At 47.1% G+C, this 11,152-nt stretch overlaps 1 protein-coding gene across 1 annotated transcript; it reads left to right on the top strand.

Moving 5' to 3' along the window:
• Positions 1 to 629: 629 nt before the first annotated feature.
• Aqp8 (aquaporin 8) lies at positions 630 to 6,564 on the top strand. Its single transcript, XM_021167154.2, has 6 exons — positions 630 to 818; positions 935 to 1,182; positions 2,547 to 2,673; positions 3,575 to 3,789; positions 5,123 to 5,257; positions 5,958 to 6,564. Exons 1-6 carry the CDS (start codon positions 807 to 809, stop codon positions 6,004 to 6,006), a joined length of 786 nt encoding a protein of 261 aa, XP_021022813.1. The 5' UTR covers positions 630 to 806; the 3' UTR covers positions 6,007 to 6,564.
• The last annotated feature ends 4,588 nt before the right edge of the window (positions 6,565 to 11,152 follow it).

The raw sequence follows: 11,152 nt of genomic DNA, 5'->3' as shown, positions 1-11,152 counted from the left end.
ACTCTGGCATTTTTGTATTGTATCTGGAGCTACCTTGAGCCCTTTTCATTTCTTCACTCATTGAAGCCCTGTAAGAATGCCATGCCATTAGCTCAGTCGCTGTCATTGCCGATGAAACAGTGAAAGTGACTTGAGCTCAGTGGCACTCAATTGCGTGGTTAGCTCTTGGCTTGTACAGGCTGAGCTGGGGTGTCAGTGCAGGCAGTGTGAGCAGAGGGGTGCATCTCACTGGTGGTTCCCTGGCTTTGGGTAGGTAAGCCTGTAGGTCCTACCCATCCCCAGGTTTCCAAAGTCCACCAGCTTTACCGTACACAACAGTGCCATATTGTCCCTACTGCCTTAGGCAGCCAGCAGCCATCATCAGCTCACACACTTGCTGGGTCAGGTGATCAGGGTATTTGTGGAAAAGGTCCTGGGTGGGAAGGAGGCCCACGAGGACGGTGGAATGTCAATGGTAGAGGAGCTGGCTGTTACTGAGTGTGCAGTGTCTCCTGCTGGGACCCTCCTCAGGCCTGCACATGATACAAGCAAACCACGCCTTTCCTGTTGCTGGCACTAAGCCCAGCAATCATTGATCCCACGTGGCCCTTGCCCTGTTGAGATTAGAAAAAAAAAGTTGACTCTTCTGGGCCACCTCCCATTCGGGCTTTATTGCTTTCTGGACACCTTTGGTGAATGTCCCCAGTCCTTTAAAAGCGCAGAGTCCGCTAGACTCTACCTCCAGTCTGTGACCTAGCGATAAGTGAGTACAATCTAGGGCAGCCGGTGCAGCTCCTGGTAGCTCTGGCTTGGATCTTCTTGAGCAGATGTCTGGGGAGGTGAGTCTGTTGCCTGGGCAAGGGCACTAAGGATTTGTTCAAGGCTGGGGGTGGGGGCTTCTGTCTGGGGGCCTCTGCCACCCGTGTTTCCTGTCTTTTTTTTCTCCCTACGGCAGACACCGATGTGTAGTATGGACCTACCTGAGGTCAAGGTGAAGGAGACCAGCATGGCTGGCAGATGCCGTGTGTTCTGGTATGAGCAATACGTACAACCATGTATAGTGGAACTTGTGGGCTCCGCTCTCTTCATCTTCATCGGATGTCTATCGGTCATTGAGAATAGTCCGAATACTGGGCTCCTGCAGCCTGCCTTGGCTCATGGGCTGGCCTTGGGGCTCATCATTACTTCCTTGGGGAACATCAGGTGAGACCAGATCTCAGCATTAGCTTAGTGCCAATCTGGGGAACTCTTGGGCACCCACTTATTGTCTTACAAACGTGGGGGTGGGTCATCTAGCTCTGCAGCCTGTGAAGACTATTAAATAGGAGTCATACTGTTACTACATGTTAAAGTTAGCTTCAAGCCAACATATACCCGTTGCTAGCTATGCCTCTGCTCTATACTGAGCACGATTTAGATATTTGATTCTAGTGACAAACTTAAGAAACAGGTTCTGTTAGTTCCCGTTATATTTGCAAAAGAGAAAAGTCCACATCACTGAGATGAGGTATTTTCTAGAAGGTGGTGGAGCCAAGAGTCAAATTCAAGCTGTCTGGCTTAGTGTCCAAAGCCGAGGGATTGTCTTGGGGAGATGGGATTGTGGGGTGCTCAGTATTCACTACTGTTGCTGCTACTCTTTGGGAGTGAATTGGAAAAAGCAAAGCGCCGGGTTCTTGTCCACTGCGATGCACAGAAAGTGCAGGGGCTTCAACCTGACAAGAGCCTTTTGTTTTTTTTTAGAGGCAGAAAAATGACCATCCCTTGGTTTTTTATCTGGGTAGGAGCCCAGTAGAATGGGTTGAGGGGAGGTGGACTGTTTCCCAGAAGAGCCAGCTGTAATGGTGGACATTCCGATTGGGTCATCTGACAGGGGGACTGGGATAGGGCTGTTCTCTATCTCACTCGAAATCAGATCTGAGTGAGGACATTGAGTTACTGCCCTCTGGGAAGAAACAATGGACAGTTTATTTATTATCTCTTTAAATGGGTGGGTGGGGGTGCAGGAGTTCTGAGCAGGGTGAAAGGCACATGACTGTCTATCTAGGTAGGCCTGGTGGCTTCCTGGCTGGGCAACCAAGGCGAGCCTCTGAGCTTGTGTTTAGCTGTGTGATGTAGAAGAGGGCAGCATCAGCTTCAGTGAAGCCCGGAGTATGACCAGCAGGCAGAGCTGCCTGCTGAACACGCACCGGCATCTTGCTTTTGCAGTCAGCTGTGCGGACTGTAGGCACAGCACTTTGGCCACATTTCTGAAGGGCCAGAGCAAGCTCAGAGGAGTCGGAGTAAGCCATGGATGTTCTCTGTATGTGTTTGTCTCTAAGGCCACCTAGGGCCTGGGGTTAGGGCCTGCTCCACCCATCCGCAGCTACCTCTGCTCCTCTCACCCTAACACAAAGCTCTTCGTGGAAAAACAGGAACGATTTGCACATTTCTGCTTATGGAAGGGACTGGGCTGACTCCAGCCTGCAGGCTCAGCTTGGGGGACAGGCTGAAGTACATATTCCCAAGGGATGTCCCTGTGGTGAGCCTTGGAGCATGTCCTCATGGCTTCCTTCTCTTCTTGGTTGTAGCGGTGGACACTTCAACCCTGCTGTGTCGCTGGCAGTCACAGTGATCGGAGGCCTCAAGACCATGCTGCTAATTCCCTATTGGATCTCCCAGCTGTTTGGGGGGCTGATTGGGGCTGCCTTGGCTAAGGTGAGTGGTCCCTGCTGGAATAGGGCTAGTGGCTTGGTACTGATGGAGTCCCCTTTCCCCTCTCTTACCTTTGGGTTTGCTTGAAATCTTAGAAATCTTTCCATCAGTCAAAAAGGCTACTTCCCGGGCCAAGGAGATGCCCCAGCAGTTAAGAGCACTGGCTGCTCCTCCAGAGGACCTGGGTTCAATTCTCAGCACCCACATGGTAGCTCACAACCATCTGTAACTCCAGTCTGAGGGCTCTAACACTCTTTCCTGGCCTCTGTGGTTACTAGGCATGCATGTGGTGCCCTGGCATACATGAACACAAACCACTCATATATAAAAATAAATAAAAAATATATTTTAAAAAGCAAGTTCTTCTTAGATGCAGGTTCCCCTTCCACAAGCACTGGTGATGGAACCAAGAGATTTGAGCATGCCAGAGAAACGGTCTACCATAGAGCTTCATCCCCTGGCTGGGCTCTGTATATAATTCCTGGGGCTCCTTCCATCCATCCCTCCTGCTCCCCCTCCTTTCTATTCTTCCCTTCTCCCTCACTGTTGACTCCCACCAGTGCCTGCCCCCGTGAGACTGACTCACTTTCAACCCCTCACTCTGTCTTCTCAAGGCCCTCAGGTCCCTCAATGTCTTCATCTTGGAGAGCTTGAGGCAAGCTAGTTTTGCGCTCTTTTTCTCAGTGAAGATTATATAGGGGGGATTAGGGCCCAACACCCATTATCCTCAATTTTCAGAGGTGCAAAGCAAGGCTCAGGGAAGTCTTGTAGCTTCTTCGGTTACACATGAAAAGGGGAGAAACTGGGAAACAGACATGGCTCTGCCCAACTGCAGATGGGTGGGAGCACGGACCTGTCAGCTCCCAGCTGCTCTTGTCTAGGCTGAGAGGCTTTTTCTCCACAGGTGGTGAGTCCAGAGGAAAGGTTCTGGAATGCATCCGGGGCAGCCTTTGCCATCGTCCAGGAGCAGGAGCAGGTGGCAGAAGCCCTGGGGATAGAGATCATTCTGACAATGCTGTTGGTATTGGCTGTGTGTATGGGTGCTGTCAATGAGAAGACAATGGGCCCTTTAGCCCCATTCTCTATTGGCTTCTCTGTCATTGTGGATATCCTGGCAGGGTAAGTATCCTTCAAAAGTGTGATGGCTGCCCTGTGGCAAATGGAGAGAGTGGGCTGGCTTTGGGCAGGCAAGAGGCAATGGTGGGTAGGTGGTATCAGGCAGTGCTAGGTGATTTTTGGCTAGAGAATATGGCCACCCTTCTACTTCATTTAGGGCTAAGTCAGAGGTCTGGATGAAAATTCCTAATTTCTGTAATAAGAAATAAAGCATTCTCTCGGGGTGTTGACTCTGCCTTACGAAAAATTATCTCGAACCCTGGTCTCTTTGATTTCGAGCTTCTTGTTAGTTTTGGGAAGGCATTAAGGAGACAAAGTTTGCTCAGGAAAGATTTCTCCCTTGTATAGGTAGTCAAACTGTGGTTCCGAAAGGCAAGAAATGACTCAGGGTCACTGAGAGTCTAAAGTGACAAATCTGGGACAATTACTCACATCTGCTGAAATGTAAGAGGTCAATTCCAAAAGTCCAGTTCCTTTTTTTCCATTTGGACACAGAACCAAACCTTTCTCAGTCTCCGGGCTCTGTCCCCTTGGATGGTCTGGGAATGCGGTAGCTCAGCAGTAGTGGTGCTTTGCTGCCACCTAGTGACACTTGCTTCACTTACAAGTGTGCTCCCCTACCTGGATGGGCTTCTGGACACAGAACCCACTGAAGGTTATAGATCAGCCTGAAGGCACTGGGTTTGGAGACAGAACCCAGAGATGAGGTGTGCCTTGGAAACAAGCTCCCTCTGACAAGCCCAGGGAACGTGCCTCCTTTGGTGTGCCTGGGAAACAGAGCCCCTCTGGAAGTAAGGCCCAAGTCTGTGACATGAGGTCCTCGGTGTGCCAGACACACTTTAGTAACCATCAGGACACGCACATTGTGTCATTTTTTCCTGGCTACAGCCTATGGAGCGGATACTGCCATCTCAGTGGATATGTAGAGAGGTTAGACAAAGGTCACAGAGTAGAACTGCCCGGGCTGGACTTTGAATGTAGGTCAACTGGACTCCAAAATGGGCGGTGCTCCTTGGACTTTGCTTTCTAGACTTGGGAAAGGAGCGTGTTCCACTTTCCCCTCCTGTCGTGACTAAGCAAATGCTTTTGTTGACCATTTGTTCTAGAAGTGTGTGTGTATGCGGAGGGGCTGATATGGTGGTCGTGTAGCAATCACCCTTTGCCAGCCTAGAGCTAAGCAAGGCTCCCTTACAGCCTCTGGGATCCACCCAGGGGCCCTGGTATGGGCGTTTAGAGAGGATGTCTGCTTGGGGATGGCTGTAGGCCTGGTTAAGGATGTGGGTTTGAGGTAGGGCCTTCTGAGATGCTGGTAACTTGGGTACCTATGTGTCTGCAGTGGTAGCATCTCTGGAGCCTGCATGAACCCTGCTCGTGCCTTTGGACCTGCTGTGATGGCTGGCTACTGGGACTTCCATTGGATCTACTGGCTGGGCCCCCTCCTGGCTGGCCTCTTTGTAGGACTGCTCATCAGGTAGGAGGGTGACAGAGAATCTACAGCTACTAGATTGGCATTCACATAACCTTGGAGGAAAATGGGAATCTTCAGAGGGAACTGTGATGCCTCTGCCTAGGGCCTTTGGCTCCATGTGACAGAGACCCACTTTACAAGGGGGAACTAACTGGCTCTTAGGATTGAAGTGTTCACGGGTGTCACTGGCTCCAAGTAGGACTCAAATGTGTTTTGAAGGACTTGGGATATTCCTATGGGTGGGCTTCATGTTTAGGTTGGCTTTAAAAATATTTTTATCTATTTTTTTTACAACATATTTAGATAATATTCTTTCCCTTTGGGGCACCAATTCCTCCCAGACCTTCCCTATCTTCCCTTGGCTGTGTCTGGGAGGGCTGAGTCTGGGCTGGATGTATAGCCTTCTTGTAACGTTGCCCACTGCAGTCTAGAGGCTTCAGGCTATGCCTGGAGTCGGGTGTAAAACACCATTAATCACTCTGTTGGTGATTTCTGCATGGCTACCCATACACACCCTTCTGGACAAGGTATGTGTGGGACCAGAGAGGAAACTGCCCCCCCCCCCCCCCACCACCACCACTGCCTGAGAGGACTCAGCTCAGGAAACCACCTGTCTAGAGAGTTCTGGGCTTAGAGATTTGTAATGGAGAGCTGGGTCTTTCTTGCAGAGGAATGGAGACCTCACAGGGCAATTTATTTTTAGGCTCCTCATTGGAGATGAGAAAACCCGCCTAATTCTAAAGTCGAGGTGAAGAAGAACTGCTGGTGACGTTCCCACTGCCTGGAGTCCTCAGCTGCTTGTCCTAAGTTGAGGACGGAACCATTCCATTATCTCCTGCAGGACCTGAGCTCACAGGAGTCACCATGGCAGCAGCTGACCTAGGCCTGGCTTCTCAGGCAGGCAGGCAGGCAGGCGGCTGCTGCTCTGTCCTGAGCATGCTCCTTGAAACCTGGAATTCCTTTGTGCTCATGGAGTGGGCCTGGGGCCCAGCCTAAAGACAGGTAGAGACCACATAGAAAAAGATGGTAGGCCTCTCTTCTTTCGAGAGGGCAGGGATTAGAAGGGCTGAGAAGGTGGAGAATGTGGTTGCTAATGCCCACTGTCCATTTCTCTAGCCCTCTTTCTTTTTTACTGGGTTGGGTTTGGAACCCAATTCATGCATACTAGGTGAGCACTTTGCTACTGAGCCCCCTGCTCTCCACACCCTCTTTCCTCTTGATTACACTGTTACAGAAGGGCTTTCAGGAGCCCAAAGATCTTGCTTCCTCAGCTCCCAATCTGACTTTGTAATAAATGGTGTAGCATTGCATCCCAGGTGTCTGTTGACTTGTCTTTTGTTTAAGACATGGGCACTGATGCGGAGGAAATAAAAGTCTGGGTGGAGAGGCTGGCTTGCAGAGCCAAGGTAGGTACTTATATGGTCCCTTTCAGAGTCTGTCTGCACTCAGATGGAGCCACTGTGGCATTCAGCCCAGAGCACAGTGTTCATTTACTTACACTCTAGTTGGAAAACCCTGCTGAAAATTTAATGTAAAGCCCAGGGCCTTGGTGAATGCCCAGTACTACCTGGATATGGACCAATCCATTCATTGCACTCTAGCTGGGGATGAGGTGGGGGTGGGGCAAAGATGCAGGAATTCTTCATGGAAGGAGAACAGCAGCAGACAGCATAGACTGATGAGCCACTGGCATGTGGGTGAGAGACATGAATAGAATAAAGAAGGGATAAGGAGACACAGTAGTAACACATCTTCCAAGTGGAGCATGGTTCTACTCTAAGAACCATGGGGCATGGGTTTGATTCCCAGAACCCACATGGTGGCTCATGAGTGTCTCTAACTCCAGTCTCAGGTGTGTCTGGCTCCTCACTCTGGTCTCCTGGGAATGGCATACACATGGTGCACAAACCTAAATATAGGTAAAACACTCACATACCTAATCTAAGAACACATCAAAAAGATCATCCACCATGGTCAAGTTGGCTTCATGCTAGAGATGCAGAGTTTGTTCAACATACTAAACCAGATAAATATAATCCATCACATAAACAGACTGAAAGAAAAAAAAACACATGATCATCTCACTAAACTCAGAAAAAGCCTTTGACAAAATCCAATATCCCTTCATGATAAAAGTTCTGGAGAGATTAGGGATACAACGGACATACCTCATCCTAATAAAGGTGATTTGCAGCAAGCCCACATCCAATATCAGCCTAACATTGGCCAATCAATATTAAGCCAATATTAACGTAGTTCCATTGAGACCAGGAACAAGACAAGGTGTCCCTTCTCTCCATACCTGTTAATTATAGCACTTGGACTCTTAGCTAGAGCAGTAAGCCAAGTGGAGGAGATCAAGAGGACACAAATAGAAAAGGAAGATGCAAAAAAAGAGTGTTTATTTATAGATTATATGGCTTTGTGTATAAAAGGCCCTAAAAACTCTGCCAGGAAACTTGTACAGCTGATAATACACTCAGAAAAGTGGGAGGGTACAAAATTAACAGACAAAAATCAGTAGTCTCTTCCTATACACAAACCATCAGTGGTCTCCCTGTATACAACCAGTGTCTTCCTATATACAAACATCAGACTGGGAAAGAAATCAGCAAAACAGCACTATCTTACAATAAGCTAATTCCCGCCCCCCAATAAGTCTAACCAAGAAACTGGAGGACTTGTATAATAAAAGCTTGAAGAATTGAAGGAGGAAACTGAAGAAGATATCAGAAGATCAAAAGATCTGTGCTCATGGATAAGTAGGGCTAATACAGTGAAAATAGTCATCCTACCAAAAGCAGTTTACAGGTTGAATGCAATCCCCATCAAAATTCCAAGGCAATTCTTCACAGTAATTGAAAAAAAAGTTTAAACTTTATATGAAAACTCAAAAATAAAAATCCAAGATAGCTAAAACAATCCCCGATTATAAAAGAACGGTGGGAAGTATCACCATCTTCCCACAGAAGTGTACTACAGAACTACTGTAATCAAAATTGCATGGTACTGGCATGAGAACAGACATGTTGGTCAATGGGATCGAACTGAAGATCCAGACATATTTCATATATCTATGAGCACCTGGTTTTGGACAAAGAACCTTTAAATAAAAAACACTAGAGAAAAGACAAAAAATGGTGGTCAAATTGGATGGGTGGTATTTGGAATGATCCGCAGAGATCCATACTTATCAACACACACAAAACTCAACTCCAAGTGGATCAAAGGCCCCAACATAAAACCAGATACCCTGAATCTGACAGAAGAGGAAATGGGGAGTCGGTTTAACTTGTTGACATAGGAAAAGATTTTCTAAACAGGGCACTAAGAGCACAGGCACCAAGAACAACAATGAATAACTGGGGCCTCATAAAACTGAAAGGCTTCTGTATGGCAAAGGACACCATCATTTGGAAAAAGCAGCAGGCTGCAGAATGGGGAAGATATTTACTAGTTACACATCCAATAGAGGGTTAGTATCTAAAGTATGCAAAGGCCTACAAAAACTGGACATCAAGGAAACAAATAACCCACTTTGAAAACGGGGTACAGGACTACGCCGAGTGTTCTCAGAAAGTGGAACACAAATGGCTGAGAAACACCTTAAGAGATGGCCAACATCTTTAGTTATCAGGGAAATGCAAATCAAAACTACTTTGAGATTTTTTTAATATTACATGAGTCAGAATGGCCCAGATCAATAAAATAAATGGTAGTACCTGCTGGCAAGGATGTGGAGAAGGGGGAACCCTCATCCATTGCTGATGGGAATGCAAAGTCATACAACCATTATGGAAATCAGTGTGGCAGTTCCTTAGGGAGCTGGAAGTAGATTTATCTCAAGATTCAGCTATACTCCTTTTGAGCACACCCCCAAAGGACTCTACACTGTACTACAGACCCTTGCTCATCTGTGTTCATTGCTGCTCTATTTATGACAGTCAGGAATTGGGAACAGCCTAGATGTCCATGAATGAATACTGAAAATGTGGCACATTTACACATGGAATATTACTCAGCTGTTAAAAATTGAAATTATGAAATTATCAAGATAAATAGATGGAACTAGAAAAAAAAAAAAAAAAACACCGCAAGTGAGATATCCCAGATACCAAAAGACAAACATTGTATATTTTCCCTTATATGTGGATATTGGTTTTTAAGCCTTTGGTATGCATGCTACAGTCCATATACCACAGAGGTTAGGTATCAAGTAAGGGATATGGGGAAGAGGTGGACCTCCCAAGGATGAGGAAATAGAATACATAGTTATGGAGAAACGGGGAAAAATGTAGTGGGAGGATTAAATGGTGAGGGGATGGAAGAGAGGGTTAAGGAAGAGGATATGGTGACAAACAACTAACTTTAAGGGCCATTTGAGGAGCATATGAGAACCTATTATTGTAGAAGCTTCCTAAAATATATACATATATGAAAGAAATCTAAGTGGGGTCGGCAAATAAGAGGGAAGGCAGAGCCCCAACTAGACATCTTTCACCACTGAGTGAAACATCAAGTTCCAGGAATGGAATTGGCCAATGGAGCCCCAGGGATGCCCTGTAAGTATCTCTGACTAATGCCAAAGCTGCTGGTTGCTTTCTGCGAACTAATGGTAAGACTCTATAGCTGAAGACAATACTGTCTTAGGGTTTCTGTTGTATGAAGACACCATGACTCTTATAAAGGAAAACATTCAGTTGGGGCTGGCTTACAGTTCAGAGATTAAGACCATCATCATCATGGCAGTAAACATGGCAGCATGCCAGCAGACATGGTGCTGGAGAGGTAGCTGAGAGTTCTACATCTGGATCGGTAGGCAGCAGGAAGGGAGAGTGCCCCGAGGCTTGGCTTGGGCTTCTGAAACCCCGAAGTCCACCCCCAGTGACACATTTCCTCCAACAGGGCCACAACTACTCCAACAAGGCCACATCTCCTAAAAATGTTACTGCCTATGAGCCTATAGGGCCAATTTCATTCAAACAACCACATTTACACAGCTAACTGAACACAGAGAAGTTGCGCTGGTGTCTAACTAGAGGCTTCTCTCATAATGACTAGTGTTCACAGTACTGGAAGGTGCCAGAGGAGAAAGGTAACCATCAGCCTAGCTATAAACCCTGTGATCTACAACAGTGACCTGCTTGCAAAAATGCTGGTGCACTAGTGGCACAATGTTGTAGGGGTAACCAATCACTTACTGAGTGGTTTAAGATGCAGTCCATGAGATGGAACCCATGTCTGACACTGCTCGGGTGGCCAAGAGCCCGGGACTGGATAGGCCACTGGCCTATGGAAAAACCAAACACTATTGTTCTGCTAAAGGATTATAGCACTATTATGGCTCCTAATGATATGGCCATACCCACAGATCAGAGCCTTGCTCAACCATCATCAGAGAAGATTCCTCTTGTAGTAGATAGGCACTAACAAAGAGACCCACAACTAGACAGTATGCAGGGAATAAGTGGTTTTGAAACACCCAGTCCTAAATAGGATGTCTTCATCAAACCCGACCTCAGGGCACAGGGATCTACGTTGAAGAAGAGTTAGAAACATTGTTAAGAGCCATGGGGGATGAAGGACGACAAAGAAACAGTAATTTCCAGATACAACAGGAGTGATGCACAGAGATGCATGCACGAGATGGTGCGAGAATGCAAAAGGCCTGTACAGGTTCAAGCCAGATGGGGTCCCGGTGCTGAGGTGGGGAAGTGGACATGGCTTCCACTCCTAAACAAGAATGTCTCTACAATCAATATCAACCTGCAAAGTTAAAATTAGTTTTCTCCAATGGAATCTCATTGGGTATGTTAACCACACTTTAGCATAGGCCCCGTGCCCAGCAGTAGATGGTCAACACAGAAGTAATTTGTAGACATTTTGTCTCTTATTGCT

Source organism: Mus caroli, unplaced genomic scaffold (assembly GCF_978045245.1).
Source record: "Mus caroli unplaced genomic scaffold, Mus_caroli_1 scaffold_8, whole genome shotgun sequence".
Classification (NCBI taxonomy): Eukaryota; Metazoa; Chordata; class Mammalia; order Rodentia; family Muridae; genus Mus; species Mus caroli.
The sequence above is the reverse complement of the archived record's forward strand: the minus strand, read 5'-3'. Positions and strand labels throughout refer to the sequence as shown.

Bases quoted from the DNA above. Each gene is read 5' to 3' on its own strand.
- Aqp8 (XM_021167154.2), top strand. The intron at 2,674-3,574 runs GTGAGTGGTCCC...TTTTCTCCACAG, and splicing joins TTGGGGCTGCCTTGGCTAAG to GTGGTGAGTCCAGAGGAAAG. The intron at 5,258-5,957 runs GTAGGAGGGTGA...ATTTATTTTTAG, and splicing joins TTTGTAGGACTGCTCATCAG to GCTCCTCATTGGAGATGAGA.